Source organism: Gordionus sp. m RMFG-2023, chromosome 2 (genome assembly GCF_954871325.1).
Source record: "Gordionus sp. m RMFG-2023 chromosome 2, tfGorSpeb1-WG-v2, whole genome shotgun sequence".
NCBI lineage: Eukaryota > Metazoa > Nematomorpha > Gordioida > Chordodea > Parachordodidae > Gordionus > Gordionus sp. m RMFG-2023.
The window spans coordinates 1,758,046-1,784,590 of record NC_088776.1 but is presented as its reverse complement, the minus strand read 5'-3'; the positions used below and the strand labels follow the sequence as shown (position 1 = coordinate 1,784,590).

The 26,545-nt window shown below is 25.3% G+C and overlaps 1 protein-coding gene across 2 annotated transcripts; it reads left to right on the top strand.

Annotated features, from left to right (window-relative positions):
* The first annotated feature begins 6,315 nt into the window (after positions 1 to 6,315).
* On the top strand, positions 6,316 to 12,706 carry LOC135923742 (uncharacterized). 2 transcript variants are annotated; one of them, XM_065458658.1, is made up of 5 exons: positions 6,316 to 6,427; positions 7,364 to 7,512; positions 8,542 to 8,704; positions 9,987 to 10,145; positions 12,376 to 12,706. In XM_065458658.1, exons 1-5 carry the CDS (start codon positions 6,361 to 6,363, stop codon positions 12,561 to 12,563), a joined length of 726 nt encoding a protein of 241 aa, XP_065314730.1. In that variant the 5' UTR covers positions 6,316 to 6,360; the 3' UTR covers positions 12,564 to 12,706. The 2 variants fall into 2 exon arrangements, with proteins under 2 accessions (XP_065314730.1, XP_065314731.1); XM_065458659.1 differs by lacking the exon at positions 6,316 to 6,427 and adding an exon at positions 7,203 to 7,242.
* Positions 12,707 to 26,545: the final 13,839 nt, after the last annotated feature.

Below are 26,545 nucleotides of genomic sequence, written 5' to 3'. Positions count from 1 at the left end.
AATAAATTTTGTATTACTAGGAAAAACGGAATTTTATATAAAAAATAAATGGAAATATTAAAAGTAAAATATCAATTATTTACTTTTGTAAGCATTGGAATTTTCGTTTTAGTTATTATGATATTAAGTTTATTTTGTTAATGTAATTATAAAATTAACTCAATGTTAGATGTTAAAAGGTATATATTTTAAAAAATATTCAGATCAAAATTCGTCAAAGAAAATCAAAATTGGTACGTGTTAAAAAAAGATCAAATTATAAAAATTTGTTTATATATTCATATTGGGAAATAAATTGTTAGAAAGATTTACCATATCAATAATGTTTTATTTTTTCTAACTCCCCGAAAAACCTAATCAATATAAAAAGAAGAAATTCTCTATAAAATGAGTTATAACCATTTTAATTTTTTTTTTTTTTTTTTTTATGTTTAATCTTTTTATTCAATATATAGTTATCAAAAATAAAATAAAATAAAAATATTATATAAAAACCGTGGCGGGACTACAAGTTCCCAAAAAACAAGCGTAATTATATTTTAAAATTATGATGCCATAAAAGAACGGCAAATGAGATATAGTGAACTAACGAGAATAAAAATATATATAATATACACGTTATTTGACAGATAATTCTTCGTTGGCTCCTAGAATAATTAACGTGGTGTGCAAATTACGTATGGAGGTTAAATATAACGGACAATATGATATAACAGTGAATTGGAGTATAGATCACTTGAAAGACAAAGAGTTTTTTTAAAAATACTCTATATTACCACGTTGAACTGTTGCCTACCAACCCAGCCATGATTACTCATAAACAATTTAAGCGTGTAAAAGAAGTAACCAACAATTTTTATTTATAACTAGAATTAAGATTAAAATTTTATTAATGTAAGCCGTATTTTATAAACTCAAAGTCATGAGGTTCAAATATATTGGTATTTCGAAATTGAATCATGTTTTTAAAACTTTCTTAATTATATTATACATATTTATTATTAATTATTTTATTTTTACATTATTGAAGTCTGTCACAGTTTACACATTTCCTAGAGTTCCCCAACATCTCGAATACAGAATAACGGTTGCCCTCTCATTCAAAGATGAACATAGTAATATGTCTTTTAACGACCATGTTACCGATGGGGTCTTCATAAACCTGCCTTGAATAATTGGATTAATTTTTTTATAAAGGAGATTATTGGTTTATAAACTTTTTATGAGTGCATTTTTATTAAAAATAATAATTATTATTTTTTGTTAGATTTTTTCCTTTGTAATAAATAATTTATATATTATTTTTAAAATTAATGGAATAAATGAAAATTTTAGCAGGATCATCTTCTGTATCGATAAATTTAATTAACGCCTTGGGTTTTATACAGGTTAGAAAAGGAATGTCACAAGAGTCTCCAGTCAGTAACTCGTAGAAATGCTAAACTATAAAGAGTTTCTTGGAAACTTCTATTAATTAATTAAAATTAATTAACATCAAAATTATATAAAATATTTGGGCTCATCATGAATCTAGTTGGAAACATAACGAATTAATCATTTTTTAAAAAATATATTTCTTATCTAAATCATTATTATAATGGGCATTCATTTCAAAATACAAATTGTTTGATTACCTTTTTAAAATAAATTTAGGTTTTGTATGAGAAATAATTTATTTATATTTGAGAATAGGATCTGGTGAGACAAGAATTAATTTATAATTTTCTAATCTGGCATTCTCGACAAATTATTTATAAAAATGTTTGTATTAGTTTCCTGAGAATCTTTAACTATTTAGTTCAGTTTTTTTTGGCGCGCGAAGTGAAAATGGCGGTAGTTTAATCAGGGTTAAGTAGCGCTATCAACTGCATGTTAAACGACTGGATTCTAACTGATTTTTTTTTAAAAAACGGCTTAACTCAATATTTTATTCAAAAAAAAAATATTACGTTAAACCCTTAAAGATTGCTTACATATGGCACAAAGAATAACAACAATAATACTATTCAATCTCTAGAAGTGTTATCTTCTGATGGCGATGTTATATTACCGAAGAAAAGAATGATGATTCCGTAAAATTTAGGAATTTTATTTAATTAATCTTATTCACAAATATTTAAAAATGTTATATATATGCGTCTGCACTATCTTCCTTTACCTAATTTTTCTAAATGTTTAGTTAATTTATTTATTAGAAAAAACAATTCTCAAACCTAGCCCTTAATTCATTCAAACCAAATTTTGAGTTATTTTATCGATTGTAACAATAAAGATGACTTTTATATTATAATATGATTAAGGAAGCAGAAGTGAACAAATTTTACGGATTATACCTGCTATTTTTTTAGAATATTTTCCAAGGGAGGCATATCGATTCATGGCTCTGGGAAATTGGGGGAGGGCATAGGGGCCACAGCAGCGTCTCAGCTTTACCAACCAATATTAACATTAACCTTCTAAGCCTTGCAAATACTAATAAAATTATCAAATGTAAAAATATTAACTGTAACGTCTATCAAACTTTAGTTTGCGCCTATTCACTTTCATATAAAAAGTTTAGATCTAAAAATTAGAAATACTAACACTAGAACTTAGGTAATTCTTTATCCTAAGGCAGAATAAAAAAGTACAATTTAACAATTATGTTTTTGCTAAAATATTTCAATTCTTAAAGTTTATATAGTATTAATATAATATATATCTATTTGTTATAGAACTTGTTAAAATTACAGATTGTATTAGTGTTTTTAAGTGGTGAAAACCTCTTATCAGTTGAAAAATTAAGAGTTGTACTAAGCCACCAACATATACATGTATAAGATATTAAAAAAAACAGCGAATCGAAAGGAAGAACATTGTTATGAAGTCAAGGAAGATATGCAAGAGATGTAGCAATTAATTCAATAAGGTGAAGGTCATTATTTTCAGAATTATTCGAGAATACGATCGATAATTTTAAGAATGTCACAGTCTCCCTTACAATTGAATAACTACGCAAGAGAGAATAATAATTATAAATTTAGAGAAATTGATTATACCCATTGAAGATAATTATATATAGGTGGTAGATCAAAATAAAACAACAAAACATTATTTCGAATATCAAAAATACACAAAAACTGGAAATACCGTTAGCTTGTATCTAACAAATCAACATTATGATGTAATGAATAATGGATATTGGTGTAAGTTACACATTTTTAATGAGGAAATACAAAAAAATTAGTTTACGAAAGAAAAAATGAAATTGGAAATAAATAAATAATTCAATGTTGTTATATGAGGAAAGTAATTGTTAAAAGAGTTCCCATTATAAATAATTTCGAATAATTCAAAAATAGTATAATAAATAGTTTCCTATTCGACAGATACTTTTTCTCATTATTCATATTAGATATTGTTATTCGTATTCGTAAAATACATCGAATTTTGAATAACAAATAATTCGTTTTAGGCCTATACTTGCTAATTTTCAAATTAATTTTAATATCATGATCTTTTTATTTCATTCGATTTTGAAATTTATATTTTAAAAAATATGGCATGAGTTTTAATAATTAAACGACAATAGAGATTAATATTGAAAATAATTTTGCTATAGATGATATCGAAAAAGTAATTTCGCTGAATGCAGGGTATAAATTTTGTTGTAAGATGTGCCAGACGGTTTTTATCATCAAACAATACTATAAGCTTTAACTTGAGAAAACATTTAAAAAGTAATATATCAAACAAATTTAAATATCAATGTGTTGCCCAATCCATATATCTAAGATAAACAAAGCTGCATCTCTATTACTTTTTGATCTAGATGAGTTTATGTGAAAGTGGCCCCATTCTAAACATGGTATATTTCAACTGGCAAATTAAAAAAATTTACAATGATATTAATGTCATAATTGAATGTAAATATTTGAAAAATCATCGTTGGTAAAGAATTATTAAGTTATATTTTATTTTTAGATTGATAGAATTAGTTTATTATGAAGTCATTATGCACGATTTTTTAATTATTTTTAATTTAGGGTTTGTTTTTCATTATTTCCCTTTATATATTCTTTTTTATTTTTATTTTTTTGGATTTAAAATCTGCTTATTTTTGTTATATAATTTGAAATTTAATAAAGTTTTGACTCCAAGAGAATCTGTGCATTAATATTCAAATGGTAATAAGAGGACAACGTAATACATCTCATTTTATTCACCATCGGACTCATTCTATTTAAATGATAATAATTTTATAAATTATTATCTAGATGTTAAAAACATAGCTGCTATAATGTTCACCCCTATCTTCAAGTTAAATTGGCCATACATTAATTTGATTGAATCCAAAGTGATGATACTAATGTTTTAACGTTAAGTATTTCTATACCAAACCAGGATACCCTAGTCCAGAAATTGTCACTTATACTGTAGATAATTTTTTTTTAGAAATTAGTTCCTGAAATTTTCCTAACAGTGGGATGCACAAGTAAGGACTTTCTCAAAGGAAAGCCCAACAAACATATTTTATTCTTCCACGAGGTAAATTTTCTCCATATGACCCGTATAACTATAACGGTTACAAATAATATGTTTCTTACTAATTTTTATTTTTTCTCATAAAATATTACTATAATTTCCATCGACCAAATATTTTAAACGCATAGTATAAAATCATTATTTTTATAAATTTCTAGATAGTAATTTTCATTAGTTCTTTTAAATTCTATCTTCCTTTTGATACGCGATGGTTCGAGCCCGGGTCGGGCCTAATATTTTTAAATAAAATTCGGGCCAGGTCGGGTCTGGCTTGGAAAAATAAATTTTATGTTGAATTTTTAATGTAAAATAAAAATATTTGATTTTATTTACAGAATTAGACGCCATACAACATGTGTCTTTTATTTTGAGAAATTGTAAAAATTAATTTTGTATATTTAAATAAGTTCGGGCTGGGCCGGGGTTGAAAAATTTGGCCTGATGCAGATCACTAATGTAAACATTAAATTTTAAATTGAAATAAAATATTATTTTATAATATTTGGGAATCAATAACACCGAAATAAATATTTTCTATCGATATTTGGTTCACATCAGTCATAACGGAACTTCTATTTCAACAACCTTAAGTTACCCCTTCCAAATGAAGACTATTTACTATGATTTATAATTTTATATTTTCAATTTTATCAAAACATATTCAATTAATTGTTAATATTACCAGATTTATCGGAAGGACACAAAAAACATTCTTGTTTTATCAATATTATCCATTATCACCGGAATTGTTCAATTTACGGATTTCCGAGTTTAATTAAATTTCTAATCAAAACGCTTAAAGTTTATAAGGGCAATCATTTTCAAACAGATTCGTTTAAAAATTATTTGCTATTTTTTTTAAAAAAAAAAAATTTTTCACACCACTAAAATTTATATTAGGGAAAAGATTTAAATAATTCTAGCGTTTTTAAGATGAAAAATAAGATTTAAGCTGTTTCCTACACCATAAGAGATTTAACTAGCCTCTATCTCCCTTACTTGACAAATATTATATTTGTCAAAAATATTCATTTTACATCTATTTAAAAGTTTTAAGTGCCAATATAAAATTAAGCCTGTTACGGTTAATATTATTTTTTTGTTGCATTAAAATAACATCCTGCCAAAAAAATTGACAAATATTTTATTTTACATTTACTTAAAAGTTTTTAAAAATTAATAATTTATTCTAAGCCTTAAGGATAATGCTAACTTAAATGATAATAAATCATATGAAGATACCACTAATGACTAGAACATCAATACCAAAAAAAGGAAATTTTTAGATCACATTTTTGTCATTAACACCTGAAACATCATGCCAAAAAAATTGCATATATTGTCATATCACTTTAAGCCTGTTACGGATAATATTAACTAAAAACAATAAATCATATCATGATCCCCGGTTTACCACCAATAACCTAAATATCATACCAAAAATAAAGGGGAATCCTTATGATCACCTTTATTATAATTATCAATTAATTAAACTTAAATATTATGCCAAAAAAATATTATGTAGTATATCAAATTATTTAAAAAATATATACTTTAAATTAATAGATTTATTCTACATCTATCTATTTAAAATTCCCATAATTATTTCATTTTGGTTTTATAGATAATATTTTCTCTTCTTAGTTGGATAAAATAAGAAATGGATTTAATTTTAAATTAGCAATCTCTGAAATCATTAGCAAGGCCTATTTAATTTTATTAATTATAATATTGGATGTTTTAGAAAAAATTTTGATTATTTCTTATACGCTTTACGATATTTTATAATTAAAATCAAATCAAACATTTAATAGTTAATAGGATACGACCCATAAAATGGAAAAATTATGTATCATAGCACTTTTCTTTATTATCAGGGGACAGTATAAAATTTTTTCTCAAGGTAACAATTTATATATAAATATCTTATCTATTTATTTATCTTCGTAAATTTTATCTCTCCCTTTTATGACTATAAATCTCAAATTTCCATCTTTAACGTTGACATAACCAATTCCATCTATCATTTCTCTAGTCTTTTTACCAAGATTTAATTTTGAATATATTCTCTTTTCCTTTATTATAATGGTTACTCTTCCACTTATTTTCTTATAGAACCGTTGCAATAAGTATAACCGGGAGTTTTTTACAACAATAAATAATTAGATAATTATTTAATTTTTTTAAATCTCCAAAATACAATAAACTTCCCTTTATAAAACATTCCTGACCATAATAATAACTAAATAAAAATAACACTAAAATTGCCTATTACAAATAATTTTTAATTTAACAATTTTATATTCAAGCATAGAATGCAAAATACCATACTCGGCTAAGGTTCTTCTTACTCCTTAATTATATTATATCCGTTCAGTTAAGATTTAATCTCGCTATGATGAGATATGGTATTCCATATAATATTATTAAGGTTAACAATTAAATAGGAGTCTATTGAAAGAAAGACATGTAGTTCTGGCATCTTAAAACAAAGATATATATTAATTAAAAAATAATTTTTCCAATATTTTAAAATTTTATTGTTTTTTTTTTTCATTTCCATTTCATTATTGCTTAATATTATTTATTTGGCCTTTGAATAAAATTAATTTTTAAATTAATTAGTATACCAATTGACCTGACATCAAAATTTAATGTCCAAAATTATGAAGGCAAGAAATTTATCTATTACTATTAAAAATTATATGTTGGATAGAAGTTAAAATTAGCTCAAATATCAATAATTTATTCTTAATCATCATCCATAATATTAATATAACTACCATTAAATTTCAAAGATCTAATATGCATTAATATTTTTTTTTATCATTACTAACAGTTCCACCGGTAACAATACCCAATTTATTCAATATTACAATGATGGATTCATTTTTTGGGGGTAAAAATAGTTTTGTCGATACAGTTATAATTTTGGAGACCGAATATACTACAGATCAAGAATTTAATTGCGCAAAGGCTTTGTTCGCGGTAATGTTTAAATAAAAAAAATGAAAACATAACTATTTAATGAAACAATACTTACCAAAAGTTTCCATTTTATTTTATTATGAATGATTTAATGAATTCTATTTTGGAGAATCAAATTACATATGTTATAACCTGTTATACCCTGATATACCCTGTTATAAACTGGCCCCTGGCCTTTTTTTTAGCCTTACTATTCCTGACGATTTAAATGTATTTTTTAAAAAATATATATATATTATCAACTTAAACTTATTTTTCCTTTTTATTACATTATATTTTGTGGGTAAAAGAGATTTGGACAGAGAGGATGGGCGAAAAATTTTGACTATCGCTCTCCTGATTAACTGAGGTGTTTATTGAATTAACCTTAACAAGAGATCTACCTGAAGGTTTTAGATGATTAGTAAAAAAGATAAAAAAAAATCAATTTATTATAAAACAATATTATGCGTATCCCAGCCACTAAAGCATGACAAATTATTTTTTCATTTTTATGACGTAAAATACACAAAATAAAATCTTTCTTTCTTTCTTTCTTTCTTTCTTTCTTTCTTTCTTTCTTTCTTTCTTTCTTTCTTTCTTTCTTTCTTGATTTAATATCATTAAATAGGTTTTGATAAATTTAAATTTATATGTTATTTTTTATAATATTCAGCAAATTAATAAAAATGATTTTGAATCAATTTTTTTAATAAAATTAAAGTAACAAAGGCGGAGTTTTAAAACATAACGGACCTTCCAGTATTTTTTTTTAAATGTTCATTTTGAAAGAAAAAATTTAGAAATTTTATAGCGCTAACGCACAAGCCAGAGTTTATAAGGGTATGTAGAATTTGGCGTTAAAAAAAAATCTCAATGATTTTAAAATTAGCAATCCTCTTTTGAAAAGTTATTTAGCCAGCTCACAGGTCTATCTATCCCATACATACGTTTTATTTGAACACACAGTACTTAAATTGATAAAGAATTTCTGAAAAATTTATTAAATATTATTTATCTACTATATATATGTGATTTATTTCAATTAAGGAACTGGGTTACATATTTATTAAAATAAACCCTATAGGACTAACAGGAGCTTTTATAGGCGTGGTCACATATAATGAAACTACACACCTTCAAATGCCACTAAGAAAAGCTACAACATATCAAGAGTTGATTTTGGGAGGATTGCCTTCCTATACTTTGTCAGGTTTAATAACTTTTAATTTACGTGTTTTTTTATAAGTTAACCATCAATTTGTCATTATACTTTTGTTACCAAAAAATATAATAATTGAATTGCTGTAGATAGATAAAGTATAAATTTTTACAAAATATTATACATATTTTTATGCTTGTTTTTAAAGAAATAAACCTTCAATTTTATAAAAAAAAATTTTAAAAGTGGATTATCAAAAAATTAAAAACATGTGAGGGACCATCGGTGAATATTATTTGCGTCTCTTTATTTAGATTTTTTTTCATAAAATAAATAGGAAATGTTAACTTTTTTCAAACTGATGAAAATAAATTTCTATATAATGATTAATGAATAAGTCCAAGTTCTAAATATTATATATCACATGAGTCTTGTTAAACTACTCGTGAGCTGATTTTTAAAAACGCTTAACTCAATATTGCCCAATATCGTCTAAGCTTGGTTAATAGATATCCAAACCATTGAGACATCTATAGCGAAATTTTTAGTCCTGCTTTAAACTGTTCTTAAAGAAATCTTATTAAGAGGAACCGTTTAACAACACCATATCACAAGGTAGCTAAAAACTTGTTACCACATAAAACTGTCATATAATTTGCCAAATGCGTGTCAATTTTTCACATTGTCATTCTATAGCTCTAACTAAACTTGTGTTTGTAGATATTAAACGACCTTTTCCAAAAAAAAGGTTTTACACTTATATAATTAGGGTTCTTTACATTTAATATTAAATTAGCATTTCACAATTGATAAAATTAGTTAAAATTCATATTTAGTCTGAGAAAATTTTTTATATTCCAAAAATTGAAATTTGCTTTTATAAATGGGCATTTTATTTTATTAATAATTATCTATGAACCATTTTTTTAAGCTTCTTATTAAATTTTAAATCTTCAATGTATAATTAAGTTTTGAGCTATGTGAGATAATATTCCTCCAGGGATAATACAATCCCCGGTTTCTTTTAACAAATAAAATTGCAATGTAGAAAATAGTGTTGTAAAAAACGGCTAACTTAATATTTTAGCCAAAAAAAATAGCATAGGCCTCGATATTTCGATAATATATGTCTAGACCTATGTTCATTCTATTGGCAAAATCTTCAGGCTTAAGTTTTTCTTGATATATAATATTGAGTTAGCCGTTTTTAAAAATCGCTCAAAACGAGCCTTTTAGCAACACTAGTAGATAATTGAAAGAAGCTCGCTTACCCACTATATAATAAAATTGTACAGATATTAAATAAATACATGAATGATATAAACTAATTTAGCTTCACAAACAAACACCAAAGTTGATGGCAGTCTCGCTCTAGCAAATGCGATGCTTAACAAGGCCGGAAGATCAGGTGCATTAAAAAAAGTGTGGCTCTTTCTATCTAACACTTCTTCTACAAACCCTCTACCAATCGCCCAAGCCATGAAAAATAATAGTAAAATTTAATTTTCTATGAAATATATATGGTGAATTCCTAAAAAAACACACAATTTTCAACCCGTCATCCAAAGATCTAAAATTTTATTTTTACAAGAGTGTATGTATTTTAACTAAAAAAAAATATTTTAGCCTCCAATTCTAAACAGAGGTTGAGACTTAAATCTCTAAAGCCGAAAAATGGGACATTTTTAACAAAATAATATCTTTAAATTTGTTTGAGCTAGAAGCGCTATTTAGCCTAATGGTATACTTTAAAGTTATTCAATGTTTAAGATATTGTTAAAAAATATATTAAATGTCAAAAATAGGAAATGAAAACCATTGATCATAAAATCAAATAGGCATCTATTTATTTTTTTATCTCTCATAGGATTAATGAATAAATTAATAAAAAAAATTTCAAACTTGAACCAAGATCAAGTTTATGAGATATGGCAAATTTAATAATTAGTCAATTGCAAATACTCCAAATAAACATTTGATATTAATCAATAATTGTAATATAACCTCAAAAGCTATCTTTATATTAAATATTTAAAAGATAAGTATATTTTATGATAATATTTGATTTTCATATGTAAGCATGCTCTTATTGCTAACTCTTTGATAATGTTTGTCAGGGACGGTTAGGAAAAAAAATTCATTCATCTTTGATTCCAAAGTAAAGTTCATGATTGCACGAAACAAGGGGGGCGGGGGACTTGCACTTAGAATTTGCATTTGATTAAAAGTCTTAGAATCTGTATTTGAAAACGGTCTCGTGATACAGAATCGAAGATATAGTATTTATTTAAAGAAAAAGTTTATTTTTATTTAAGAACATCGAATCACTGCTGTACGGACAATATCATAATATGTATATATAAATATATACGAATTTCAACTCTGATTAAAATTATTAACTTTTAAACGAAATAAAACATATAACATGTCCAATTAAAGTAACGCCTTAAACCATGAATTTATAAATAAACATTATTATGAAATGAAATAAAATATTATTTATAATATAATAACAAAGTCCAAGGCCTTAAGAGTTAAAAATATAAATAATCTATTACTTAACACTTATTATAAAATTATTTTCATATATTGAGTATTATACACCATTAATAGAATATATTTTTTTTTTGATAAAATTTATAAATTTTGACTTTAAAAAACCCGATAATTTCGAGCTTTTAAAAATTGGACTTAAACAGAGTTGTGCGAAGAGTAAGATATTGCTCAAAAATTTGATCAAGATATTTAAATATCTTTTATTTTTTAAATTTTGAGCAACAATCTTTAAAAATCGAGATAGTTGAAGATCATAAAATTTAAAGATTTTTATTAAATGATATTTTTGGTCATCGATATCTTCAAAGATTCGTCTTTTAATATGCTATTGTAATTATTTATAATTTTATTGAGGTATATAATGAGCATGTTAAATTAAAGTTTCAATAAAGATGTACGAGTAACAATTGTCATAAGCATAATTTTTTAACTTTTAAAATTTTTTTGAAGCAAATGGGTAAAAATATATATTGTTACCATGTTAAATTAAAATTTCAATGAACATAATCAATAGTCATATTTATTATTTTTTTAACTTTTTTGAATTGTCATAATAATAATTTTTATAACTTTTTTAAAAAATTTTAGAGTCAAATGGGTAAAAATATATACTTTTAACATACAGCCTTTATAATATTTGGATTGGATAAAAAAAATATTTTTCATATACATATTTTTATTATTTCCAGTTTGACATTAAGATATTTTAAAGAATATACATTGTATATAACTATATAGGCCTACCGTTAGGCTATATAAAATAAATTGACGATTTCAGCTCAATTTTTTAATTTCCCAAAAATGCCATTTCTTTGACCATTAAAGACTTGTATTTTAACCTCTGTTAGGAGTTGGGTGTCTAAAATTTACTATTTCTTTCTCTTATATTTATAATGGGCGAAATCTCAAGTAAAAATTTGAGAGGGTCAGATTAACTATATTATTGGAACACATAAATTAAAATATAAATTGAATTTAGGGCTCAATCACTCTGTAAAACATTTTAAGAAAATTTTTCCAGTAATTTTATAGAAAATCAGTTCCCAATTCCTACTTTTAAAATGGCATTCAAAGTTTTTAAAAGTACCCTTTGATGCTTTATTCAATAATTGACAAAAGGCTTAATTTGATTTGATAAAAAAAAAATTTTTTTTTTATATTATTAGAAACAGAGATATATGTTTTTGCGGTATATGACAATGTAGACCCCGTTAAGTTGAACGGAATAGCTTCATCGGGCAATGTAATGTGGTTTTCCAAATATTGCGTCCTTCCTCAAAAATACATTTTTGATTCTTATGCTACTACTACTACGAGTCTTTCTCCTACATCTACTCCTGTTCCTCCTGGCTAAAAAGGCGCTTCCTAAGGGCAAAAAAAATATAATCCATAAACCCATTTGCTAATTTATAATAACGCGAAATATTGGTTTTATAATATTCTCTTTACTTTGCTTCTCTATATTTCATACATTTCTAAAAAATATCAAATTTCGTAAAAATATTTGTTTGACGTTATAAAAATTTTGGTCTAGGATTTTAATAGATTACCAATATATTTATTACACGGTATTTTTTTATTAAATACTAGTGATTATATTTATAAAAATATGAAAATTATACACAAAGTTTGTTTTTTTATGATATACTATACTATGATAAAATATTAATTTTTTTTTTTAAATTATATTTAAATTATATTTAAATTTTACCATTTTCGATTTTCTGATAAATTTATAAATATGATATTGCATAGTTTTCATTATTTTAAATAAATTATTAGAATTATAAGTGTATAAGTATTTATAAGTTAAACTAAACGGAATCATTAGGGATTTTAAGGGAAGGAAATGATAATACGGTTATTATCATGCTATAATCGTGATAATTTGGTTATATAAATATTAAATTTCATTATTATTTATTTATTTACATAAATGTATTTGGCTTTATGAAAGCAAATATGTCAAAATGGTTTATTAATTAATCGACAGCTAGTCAAAAGATTCGTTAACATAGATGTCAATCTTCGTCATATTTTAAATAAAAATAAGCAAAAATATTATTGTAAACGACATTTTATACATCTTGTCATTTCGACCCTTTATCACTCCAACACCTTATCCGTATTAAATTAGCCATTTGTTAAGAGGTGACCTTGTATTGTTAAACTTATCAATGACCAGATTTTACCCAATGCGACATTTAACCTCATAAGGCAAAGTTTTTTTTCAAATGTACACTGAAGCATGGGAACTAGTAAGCTCTTTAAATGGGATACGGGGTGGGGTGCTCGTCCTTGGAGAACTAGGTAAGCCAAGTGTTTGGCCGAAGTAATAGTAAATCGTTCACTCGATAAGCGAGGAAATAGAGTCGTTAAAACATATATGAAGAAAGAAAACAAACCACTATTTTTAATTTGCTAAAAGGGATTCGATAAAATATTTAAATTTTAATTCGAAGGATCTAAGGAGGGCATTATATTGGAAAGCCGGGTGCGCTTTAAAGATGCATAAGAATTTAGGTAAGAAGAAACATTTTTTGGTTAGGGAAAAATAACTGATGCTTGGGACGATGAGGGGATGATTCTTTAGCTAATTAAAAAGAGATTGAATCAAATTGTCAAAAAAATTCTTGACAAAGGGAAGTTGAAAACCCGATAAGAGAACCTAAAAGACAGTTCCTCGTGTAAAATGATTTTGAAAAAGGGTGAGGGATAAAATTCTTATTTTGAGGGAAGATTTCTAAAGGAAAGACAAATTTTCGAAGCTTCCATTTCAACGTACTCGATTGCCGATATAACATTGGGTAAATATCCTCCTAAAGAGCCATCGTCGAGATAACATAAGTTTAGGCTTCATTTTATATGAGGCTTTAAATTTTTTGATCAAATCCCAAATCCATATTAAAGGGCAAGAGAACTAATCCCCACTTCTGAGGATATGGAAAATTCCCCGAATTTGATTGACGAGGGAAATATATGATTTAAGGAAATACCACTATTGGGGGAAATGTTAGAAAGAGGGTAAAAATGAACTCCTGTGAATGTTCTTGAAAGCAGGTATTATGTCTAGCTTGCAGAAAACCTTATCAGCCTCGCTGTTTATAAAAATACGCACTATATGTGAGACCACTTCGCAACTACCTCTAACTCCAAAACCTAATTATGAGGGATAGCTCGGAACTGGCCTTAGAAGGGATCCTATTTACTAAAACCTTGACGACTAATCAAAAAATGACCCTAACGGTTATATACTATTATCAAGCTTGGTTAAAGAAACAAATGTGCACTAAATGGAATAGGGTGCATACAAAGTGGAACTTCGCTTATGAGGAGATTATCACACAAAACTCCGTTAATAATTTTTGTAAAGGGTCAAATAAAACCACTATCAAAGCATTGGTTTAAATCTACAAAAATCCATCCTAAACCACATGTAATCCCTTTTTCTAAAGGACTTTAAGCACTTATGAACTTTATCGCAGGGAAGGGAATAGGGGAAGAGCTTTGAGGGTGGATGTTAGAAGAGGATGCTAATTGAGTTTTTTTGAGAAGTTGTTGAAATATAGTAGCATTGATAGGAGAAATAGTATCATCAGAAGTCAAATCGGGCAGCACCGTTAATAACTCTTTGATCTAAATTTTTCAACAGGAAATATAGTTAGAAATCTATTATAAAGAGTTGTAATAAATATATTTGAACATATCGAAAAAATTCATTCTCTTATTAGAAGGATAATGATTAATAATAAATTCATTTAAAATTATTATGCATTTTATAATTTATATTATGACCAAATTTAAATATATAATATACATATAAGCATCTTTAAATTAAAAAAATGTATCTTGAAATAATAATAAATTTTATGAAGATCCCACATTATTAACCTTAATATCTAATTCCAAAAAAAAAAGAGGGGAAATCGTAAAATAACATTTTTTGTGACATATGCCAAAAAAAAAAATATTTATATCAAATAATTTCATTTTACTTACATAAAAGTTTTATAAATTAACAAGAGGGAAAAAAGCTAAAGCACATTTTTGGTCATTCAAACCATGACATCAGCCAAATAAATAGTATATATAGCCAAAATTTTTCATTTTGCATTTATTTTAATATTTGAGAATATTACTTTAAGCTTATTAGGGAGATTAATTTAAAATAACAATAAATCAAATGAAGAACCTTAGTTTACCGCTAGCTTAATATCATAACATGATAAAAAGGGGAAATTCGTATCACCTTTTTTTAGAATTATTAACAATAATTTTAAACATCAGGCCAATAAAATATGTATTATATCAAATCATTTTTTAACAAAATAGATTCATTTTTACATATATATGGTTGAATTCCATATCAAATCAACAAAAAAAAGTCGATTTTCAACCCGACCCTCTTCAATTTTTCTTAAATTTTGTATACTGGTAGTATATACTATAACTAAGAAAAAAATAAAATTTTACCTTTTAACACTGTTTACCCGTTAAGATATGGCCTTTTAAAGCGCGAAAAAATGGTACATTTTTTACAAAATACACCTCTTTTATTTCCAAATATCTTGAGAAATAATTAAGTTAAAAAAATAATTTAAATTTTATTTTGTAGCTTAATAGTTCTTTAAAATGAAATTAAAATAAATATGATGGACATTTTATTAATATCGAATACCGGATGTGTAAAACCAAAAATGGCCATAGAAAACAAAATGTATTTTTTTAAAAAAAAATTTTTATGTAGATAGATATCACACTGCTTTATATTTGTAAATCTCTTTCTTTAAATCATTTTAAAAAAAATTCAATATTATAAAAAACCAATTTGGATAACTAAAATTATATCTTAAAATCTTAATAAGGATATTAAAAATATTTATAGGAAATTGTTTAATTTTTTTAATTTTTTAGGGGGGTGGGGGGGGGTTGATATATTATTTTATTTTTTCCAGCTGTTTCAAGTTTTCAAAAATGTTTATAAAGTCATCGATCAAATACATTCTAAAAGTAACACGTTATTAGTAAAGTTTTGGGTTGTAATGACTAAATATCGGCTAATTCGACTCAATCTACAGACTCGTGCCATAACAATTGCGTTAACATTGAGTATTTTAATTTATTTTATATTAGTTTCTAATTTTAGCAACTATATTTTTAAGAAAAACCTAAACCAAAGTAATAATTAAAAAAAATACCAAATATTAGATGAAAATTTATATATATATATATAGATGATTTCTAAAATTTTGAATCAGTTAAGAAAAAAAGTGTTGAATTCTCAACTAAGATTTGGATGTGTTAAACACATTTCCGGTGAATTCCGTATATCACTATCACTTTCTACTTAAAGAGGTTGAATCCGCAAGGATTAGCTATGTTTACAATATTTATGTAGATATCGAAAATAAATCACATGATTCCACCTGTTAATATATAAATGTACGTTAAAAAAATGGATATTAAAAAGGGTTTTTCCGATTCCCACAAACAAAAAAGGTGGAGAATTTTTCCATAATTTCAATAAATAACAAATAATTTTATCCAACTTCTAGTAAAAGCTTATAAACATAACCGATTACGATCGTTCCGCCAGAAATTTTTTTATTAAAATATGAGCAATGAATCAGCCTTTGAATGTGGTAACGAGAATATAATAATGCACATTTTATCAAAATTTAGTGCAATGTTCTTTGAAAAAAGGTACCCATATGTTTTCATGAAACACTTTATTCTGAGACCAATTACACACTACAGTTTTTTTTCCCCTATTTATATAATATCCCATCCTAGCTCAACTAAATTAGCAACGAATTTTCTCGTCATATAGGGAATTATTATTACCAAATGGTGTTTGTTCCAAGATGCACTACTAAAATTAGTGTTCAAATAGGATCATTTTCAAAAAATTTGGCCAAAAAATTTGTTACCCAATTTCGGTGAGCTTAGATAGGATATTCAAAAAAATTTTAAACAAAAATATATAAACTTTTAAAGAAAATATTTATTTTATTATAAACAAAAATGTATTCCGTTAGTCTTATTACAATATTCCAAACCCATTTTTATTATAAATTCCCAAAATTATGGCAACAACTAGACAATATTATAAATATATATCACACTTATATTATGTAATACCCCTTTTTTAAAAATATAGAAATACATGAAATTTATATTTTGTTTAAAAAAATTAATTTATATAAAATCAAAATAAGAAAAAGAATATGTTAAGAATTGATTTTTGACAATTTGTGGTGATCACTATATCCGCTTTGTATCCTTCTTATTACTTCCCCGTTGTTTAGTGGATTCTTATTTATTTGTATTAAAATATTAAAAATAAAAAATATTGATATATGATGGGGAAATATAAATAAAATTTGTAAGGTTTTCCAATTGAAAAATAAATAGGTGAAAAGAAAATATTAAATGGCAAAGGCACAATCTACATGATCATAGGAGAGGAGTAGTGGCTATTTGCTTCCAATTTTTTTGAAGGAAGGTAAGGTACCTAAGGGGATAAGCTAGGAGTCAGGGTAAATTAAAAATAGACAATATTCCATGGAATTAGAAAAGTAAGGGATCAACTAGACATATGGTTTTAATAAAAATTTAATCATTATTTATAAGGAAGCTGACAGGTCGTGAACGTGATTGTAGTCAGAATATTTTAATATAATTGTTGTTATTGTATCTCATTTGCAATCTTATTATCAAAATTTTACTAGATATTCATCTATATTAATTATCTAGCATATATAAAGTATTTATAATAATTAATACAGATGTAATATATAAAAAAATATTTAAGTGGGAGGGAAAACCTATCTCGAGGTTCTTTACTTAGTTTACTGATTTAAGCGCATAGATTTTTTTAAAGAATGCTATGTGCAAGTGTACCAAAAATGACAAGTGTGGCCGAAATGATAGGAATGAAAAAAAATAGTCATTCTGAATATTTTAAGATTTTAAATTGTTCCTTTTCAAAATATTGAGGGCTTAGTTAAATGGGGCAAGGGGGCCAATACAAAAATAGTTCCATACTAATAGTTTGCCTCTCCTCCATGGAAATTTAGTGGTTCCATCGGGGTGTTCGAAGGAATTTGAGTTGACTTCAGGTCATTGGATGATTGAGTTGCATTGTGTATGCCTAATGAATCTGTCTTTGCAGAAATGACAATGCAAACTATATGTTCCCATCATGTCCAAAGTTGGGTTACAACCTGAGCATGTGTGGGTATGTGTGAAGAACGGTTAAGACGACAACCAATAGCTTGAGTAATATTGGAAAGTTGAAGATTGGCAGAGAAAATGGCTTCTAGAAACACATGATGTCAGTACCATTGTCAAGGTTAAAATCAATGTATAACAGAGTGCGTAGTTGGAATAATGAGAAATTTTTTAACATGAAAAATATATTAATGTGATAGACTAAGAGTAAAGATATCTACCAATTTGAGGATGATATCAAGAGTGGAATAAAGGAAAGTGCATATTGCCTTATGTCCTCCTATGTTAGTTCATCTTGACCCGTGAATTTGAGGTGAAGAGTGCTAGGAGAATTTAATTGAATGAATTTGGATTGAGCGAGAATCCAATGGAAGTGTTCATTTCATAAATGTTAACTACTTTATCTATTTCAAGTTGTGACCACGCGAGATTCTGAAGATTTATCAAAGAGAAGATGCAGTCACAAAGGGATTTAGTCATGTGCAACCTTGATCCTTTGGGAATTCTAGATTTGATATTTGGTTTAGTAGTTTTGAGAAATAGGCCTGAGAAAGTGTCATTAGATGAATGAGTAGACAGGAATTCCTTGACAGGAATAAGACTGTTCTGGGTGAATGGTGAGAGTTTAGAATTTAGACCAATTGATCGATCCGTGAGCTTAGAATAATAAACCAGCATTTGTTAAATGTATTAGTTTTCAAGCAAGTAGAATAGATTTTGGGTTCAAAGGCGATATTTTAACATAGATTTATAACTAATTATCAAAACTTCAATATTACAGAATAAAAATATATAAAATAAAGTCACATAAGTTAATAATATTTATTTAGAAGATAAGAGTGAATTCCAGTTGCTTTTTAAGGTATCCTTGGATTATGTGCTTTGGCAGAGATGAGTTAGCCCGATGCAGAAGCGGGGGCTAGAAAATGTAGAGTAGTTTGCTAGGAATGTCAGGGAATATATTTACATTGTTTGCCTCCTATTTTCTTTAGGCTTTTAGAATGAATATCTTCTTCTCTTTTTTTTTATTATTAATCACAAAGAGCAGCCACTATTGGTTACTATACTAACTTAAGCCCTAATTTCGCTTTCTTCCGAATTAGAGAAAGAAAGATATTTACTTATAAAAGATAAAAATGTGATCAATTAAATACAAAAACAATATATTCCTTCTTTTTTCTTCCTTTCTTTCTTTCTTTTTTCAATGAAAATAAATGAACATCAAATTTCTGGGTGTCCAATCTCGTTGGGTCCGTTTACTTTAAAGATGCCTTACCGATCTGTTTATTATAAAAGTTATGAACCTTAATTTATATGCTCAGATAACATTTATTATCTTATCTTATTTGATGAATCATTTTATAGTAGTTTAAAATAATATTTTCCTTCCCCTCATAATATAGGAAATTACACCCCTCCTCACCCCCTCCCCTTAGGTTAGCCTTTATAATTTCGTAAATAAAATTACTATTTATTTAATAGTTATAAAAATAAAAAATAATTATCAATGTATAATGAAGGTTTTTTTTTATTACTTGTCTTATTGTTCCTCCTTCCTTTATTTTTTAATATTTTTGCAAAAACACAAGATATTAAAAAAAATGTGTTGTTTATTTGTGATAATTAAATAATTTAGGTTTAAATTTAAAATTTTTTGTTCGCATTTTCTCTATAGGAGAATTAACGTAAGCTTTGCCAAGAAGTAGAAAAATGTATATCCACATAGTTAGCTTCTTTAGAACGCGAATTATATTACTTATAATTATGTATTTTGTTTAAACCAGGGATGTGAACCCTTCGGCAAAAAAAAATCCGGGGTTCGGGTCCTGTAATAAATTTAAAAAGGTCCGGGTTCAGAGAACATAAAAATAATGACTCAAAATAAGACTTTTTTTCATTCATTTTTTTATTTTTATTATACTTCAATATATACACATTCATAGATCAAAATGAAATAACTTATATTTTAAATATTTTATTCAATCGAACAATCATGATATCTTCTAAAATATCTTCCTTCAGATTACCTCGTAAATTGGACAATATATATTTCAACGAAGAAAATCCTCGTTCTACGCTTACCTAAAATAGAGTCATTTTTATAATACATAAATTATTGTACTTGTGTCGCTGGCACAGCCATGACGATTCTGGTATATAATTCTGGATGTATATAAGAATTTTCTTCCCAGAATTTTAAAATATTTCCATCTTTATTTATTCTCTTTACTTCGGAGAACTTTTCTAATAAAGATACAATAGGTATTTTTGGCTCCTTTCTATCTAACGATAATTTGATTTTTTCTCTCTATCTAATAGTAAAATTTCCAGATCATCAATATTGCTTTCATTATCATTGTTCTCGCCATAATCAATAGATATTGTAGTAGCCTCCAATATATTGTTAATAATAGAGTTTTGGGTATGCCATAAATCCTCAAGATGGTCTATAGCCATTTGTTTTTGCTCAATCCATAAAAATCCGATAAACATAACTGTTCTGCTAGCATGTAGTTATTTTTAAAGGAACCAACACACTAGTATAAGGTCTTTTATTTGATTCCAATCATCTTCCGACAATGACTTCACATGCTCCTATAATAAAATAATTACAGAAATTTTTCAAACTTATTAATCACTCTAGCATCATACAAATAGAGGACCAACGTGTTGTGCAATCTAACATTGCCATTTGCCTTTTCATCGATTTTAATATTCTTACAATTGTGGGAGTTTTTAAATATTTTACAACATCCCTTGCTTTATTAATTGTAGTATTACATTGATTATTTTTTAAGGAATCATTAATAGCCAATTGTAACGTATGGGCTGCACATCTGATACAGTATATTTTTGTGGAAATCTTTTATTATTTCCTGTAAATACTTATTTCCTCATAATTATAATCATCATCTATATCATCCATTTCTTCCAGTGAATCATTTAATAATTTGATTGATTTTACGAGATTAGCACCGTTGTCTGTAGCAATTGTATGAACGTTTCTAATAGGAATATTAAATTTATTAAATGTCTAGTATCATTCTTTTTATATTTTCCGAAGTTGAACTCTCCTTAATCTCCTTCATAGCTAAATTTCTTAATATTATATTATCTCCTTTTATATACTCTATATTTATTCCTAGAATATTTCTCCCTAATCTTTGGGCGGAATCAATTTTCAATGAAATTAATTTATTTTTTGTTTCATTTATTATTTTTGCTTGAATTTTTTTCGATTCAAACCACTAAGTCCTTAATTTTAAAGTAATTGATGTTCCAATTGCTTTACTAATAGGGTCAATAATTTTTTTTAAACCCGAATCCTCAATAATATTCAAAGGTCTTTCATTTACTGTAACAAGTTCAACTAAAGCATTCATAAATATCTCTTCACACATTTGTATATGAATGCTTTTTTTAAGCAAAATTTTTCAATATTATTTTCATTCTTCTTTAAAAATACTGACTGTAGGCTTTTTAACAATGTCTTCTTCCAAAAATTTGGTTTTTCTATTTAAATATTCCTTAAAAATATTTAAATGACGTCTTTTTAAATGTCTTTCCAGGTTAGTATTGTGTGAACCTTTTATCATTATGTGGCAGGTTTTGCACTCAGAATCCCCTTTAGTTGTATTATAGTACTCTGACAAAATATCTTTTACTTTCATACTAAAAAAACAATTTAATTTGTTTAAAACTTAAAAGTATAGACACATAGAAATATTTTTTTTATTAAGGCTGCATCCAAAATCTTAAAAATATAAATAAATTTTTGAAAAAAATTACATAATCTATTTTTAATGTAAAAATAAAATAGTGTTTAATTTCATTTTTCATATTTATAAAAATTTCACAAATTTTTATAAAAAATTAGTAAGTACAATTTTTATTAATGCTGTTAATTTTGGTAAATGTACTACCCATAGACTTTTATACTAATATATTTTAGTGTCAAAATAATTAAGGAAAGCATAAGAGTGCACAACCTTTAGTAAAATAACTTAAAAATTTGATATTTTAAAGAAAATAGGAAAATTTGGGAGGAAAAAGAAAAAACAAAACTTGAATTATGATCTAATGAAAAAGAAATTTTAACTGTGAAGGCTAAATTTAATAAATTATAATCTGGTAAAAATAAAAATTTATTTCTATCACAATTTTATTTAACTCAAATATAATAATTTTTTATATATATTTTATGGAATGGAAAGATTATCTTTCAAAATAGGATTATTGGTTTTCCCAACTGTTTATAAAATATTGATATAATTATTTACAACATAGTATATATTAATTAAGTATATAAAAGATCTAAATATAACTATTATCAAATAATAGATTTTTAATAACTGAAAGGTAATATAAAATAATAAATAGAATTAAATCTTTATATACCTTTTAATATAACTAATAATTGAATCCATATCAAGCATTTTGAATATTTTAATTTTTTTAAAACTTAAATGTGTCCAAAGTGTTTTGTTAATAAGTGAAAATTTTAAGATTTTTTCAAAATATTTTGGATGCAGCATAAATAAAATAATATGATATATTTACAATTTTGATTAATTTAAATTTAATTCTCAAAAAATCATAATCTTAATATTTTAACACTGCACAATAATCACTTAATAAAATTTTATAAAACAAGTAAACAAAGTTATTATATAAGATATAATTATAAAATATTATTACTTGCAGTAAAAAAAAATTCCAAATATTTCACTTTTAAATCAAAATACTCAAAGTGTTCCTAGCAAATAAATTATCACAATTAAAATATTATTACTTACACTATAAAATAATTTATGGTATATCTCTAAATAAAATGAAATGAAGTCCAGGAAGAAAAACGAAAGAAAATCGCACATATATAATAAATGATTCCACAAAAAAAAGTTATAAAATTATAAAAATTTTATATTATTTTTTTAAAAAAATATTTAATTTTATGTTAGTAATTTTTTTATAATACCGTGAAACCTTGAACCCTCCACTTTTTAATAGGGTTGTGGTCGGAGTCCGGGTTCAGCCAAAATATGAGGGTTCAGGGTCCGGGTTTACATCCCTGGTTTAAACGTATCTCTTTTTTATTTAAAATTATTTATAAAAATAGCATTGTAAAAAATAATAATTAATACTTATAAAATAAATTAAAATAAGGGAACTTTAATTATATTATAAAAATTTCGATTAATTTTTTATATGTAATATATATAAAAAAATTCTTTCGCTTCTTTATTGAAATGCCTAATTTCACCGCCAAGACTTTTAATAAATGTCTTTTATAAATAAAAAAAATTAACTAAATGTGTTTAGTGTAAAAAAAAATTTTTTATACTTTTCAAAACAAGATATGAAAACAAATTAGTTTTTGGATAATTAAATAATGTTTCCTAAACTAAGGCTCAAATTTAAATTTTTCCCCTTTTTTTTCCTTCTTCTGTAAAGAAATCGACATAAGGTTTAGCCAAGAGATAGGGAAGAAAAATCCCCATCTCGTTAGTTTCGATAGAAAGCACTTGTTTTCTTTACCACTCCTTTTAGTAATATTTTCAAGGGATTTTAAAAAAATTTAGTTTTTATATATGATAAATTAGAAACATTTATAAATTTAAGGCTAAAATTTAAAATTTAATTCAATTTTGAGTCGGTTTTCTCTATCCCGAAGGAAATTCATAGCCAAGAGGTAGGAGAAGGGAAGCTCCCTACATGCAGTTAGCTTCGTTAGAAGGCAAATTATCATATATGCCTTTTCATAAAAATAATTAATATGTATTAGCATAAATTTTTATTTACTTGTGTTATTCATTCCTCTATTTCCTAATATTTACAAATCAAGATAAAAATAATTAGTTTTGGGCAGCTCGCTAATATAATTATAAATTTAAAAACTAATCAAAATTAGCCGTCCCCATTTTCTCTATTCTAAAGGAAATCGGCATGGGCGTAGCTGAGAATGGAAAAGAAATATCCAGTCAGCTTCGATAAAGAGAGCGAATTATCTTGTATGCCTTTTCATAAAAATAACTATCTTATTAAGTTTATTTTATTTTTACTTGTGTTATTCTTTCCTCTATTTTCTGATATTTTTTCAAAACAAGATGTATAAAAAATATTAGTTTTTCATTTTATGATAATTAAATAGCACTTTATGTTTTATGCAATTTACAGTAATAATATGATTTGTTATCAAACATTTCTATATTATTTGTAACAAGGTTTTAATCAAATGTTTTTTTATTTACAGCAAGTTATGCATATTTATCAACGTTTTATTAATTTTATTTTACATAAAATTTACACTTTTAAATTTGAAAAAAGAATTTTTTAAAAAAAAAGAATTATTTAAAAAAATTTCTTTAATATAAAATTTTTAATAAAAATATATATCTTTTAAATTATATTAAAATGGAATATTACTGGACAGGGATTTTTGAGGTAATATAGCATAATATATATTTTCATGCATTATTTTTAAGATTAAAATATATAATATAATCGCGTTTTATAAAACTTTTCCTTTCTTTTTATTTCACTTTTTCATTTATAATTTAAAAATACCATTATATAATAATATATAATATAGACCATTATAAATAAATGTGTAAACATTTAAATTTATCACAATTGATTTTATGCAAATGCCAGTTAAAACATACAATGTTTGGATTTGGCTAGAAAATAAAACTTCTACATAACTATAGCTCAAAAACTTATAGATATGCAGCTTTTATTCATATTTTATTTAAGGATATTAAGGGTGGATACACATCGATGTTAAATATGTTTGATATAATACTTTTAAACGTTTCTTCAGCTACTAATCTTTGATGATATAACCTTACGACACATCTTACAATGTAATTTATACCCTTGGGTTAATATTTTTTATCGAGATTAAAATATTTTGCGAATTAAAAGAAATTCCCTATAATTATCATTTTCGAGAATTTACTCTATCCGATATGATCTGTTACCAAAATTAACTCCTATATCAATTTTCTATCGTCGAAATTTCAAAATTTAGAAAACTAGATTTATAACGCAGATTTTTTAAAATATAAATTTGAATCTCAAATAAAAGAAAATAAAAACATGATTTTGGAATTAATTATATTAATATAATATTTTAACAATTTTTATGTACATTTATTATATAAAATTGAAAGTTTTAGAGTGGCCCGCTAAAGCTACCTCTACTGATAAAAGTATCGCGCTACTTGTAGAGCGATATTTTTTACAACACTGGTTAGCAAGAATTAGCTAAGAAGAATACAAAAAATATGCGGTTGTGTATTTACGTATACTTTGCTACGAACGTTAACTTTAAATGCAGGGTATAATAAAAAGTAGGCTAGATTACGTAGAGTGTGTACAATATAAGTGAGAACAAAGTTATTTTATAAAAGAAATGCGTCAATTTATGGAGAATGATTTCATTAAAAAACTAGAGCGTAAGCAAGAGGTAATGAAATTGAAATATTTTTCACCCCTTATCCCCAACAATAGGGGGTAAAACTTTATTATTACTATCTTCTATAAAAAAAACATAATAATTGTGTAACTATTTGGTACTTGTGACATTAAAAGTTCCTTTATTTAAAAAACAAGATATTAAAAATTAATTAAATAGAGAACCTACTAGTTTATGTTATACAAAAATTTAACTATTTGTTTTATTTTATATTCTGGCTATCGCGGGTTTAAAAAAAATATGAATTTTAGCCTATACTGACTTTTAGACATAAATTTAATTAGTGTAACTATTTTTTACTTGTGTCATTCACCATTTCTTTATTTTCTACAATTAATGTTATTTTCAAAATATAAAAAATTAGTTATCTATTATTGATAATTAAATAGAACTTTTTAAGTATATGTTATTCAAATTTCGGTTTATAAAATTGGTGTTTCGTTCTCCACTCTAAAGGAAATTATACTTAACATGCATCTACATGTTTAGTATAATTTACGTAACATGATGTTATATAATAAGCGTTATTTTATTAAAAGATAGTTGTCAATTTATAGAGAATTATTTCATTAGAAAACGAAAGCTTTAACCAAGAGATGAGGGGAATATCTTTCAGTTCTTAT

What these genes read in the sequence shown, in the direction of transcription:
- LOC135923742 (XM_065458658.1), top strand. Translation starts at nt 6,361, where the DNA reads ATGGAAAAATTATGTATCATAGCACTTTTCTTTATTATCAGGGGACAG. An exon ending in GTATAAAATTTTTTCTCAAG is followed by an intron (nt 6,428 to 7,363) that starts GTAACAATTTAT and finishes CATTACTAACAG; the next exon opens with TTCCACCGGTAACAATACCC. An exon ending in CCAAGCCATGAAAAATAATA is followed by an intron (nt 10,146 to 12,375) that starts GTAAAATTTAAT and finishes TTATATTATTAG; the next exon opens with AAACAGAGATATATGTTTTT.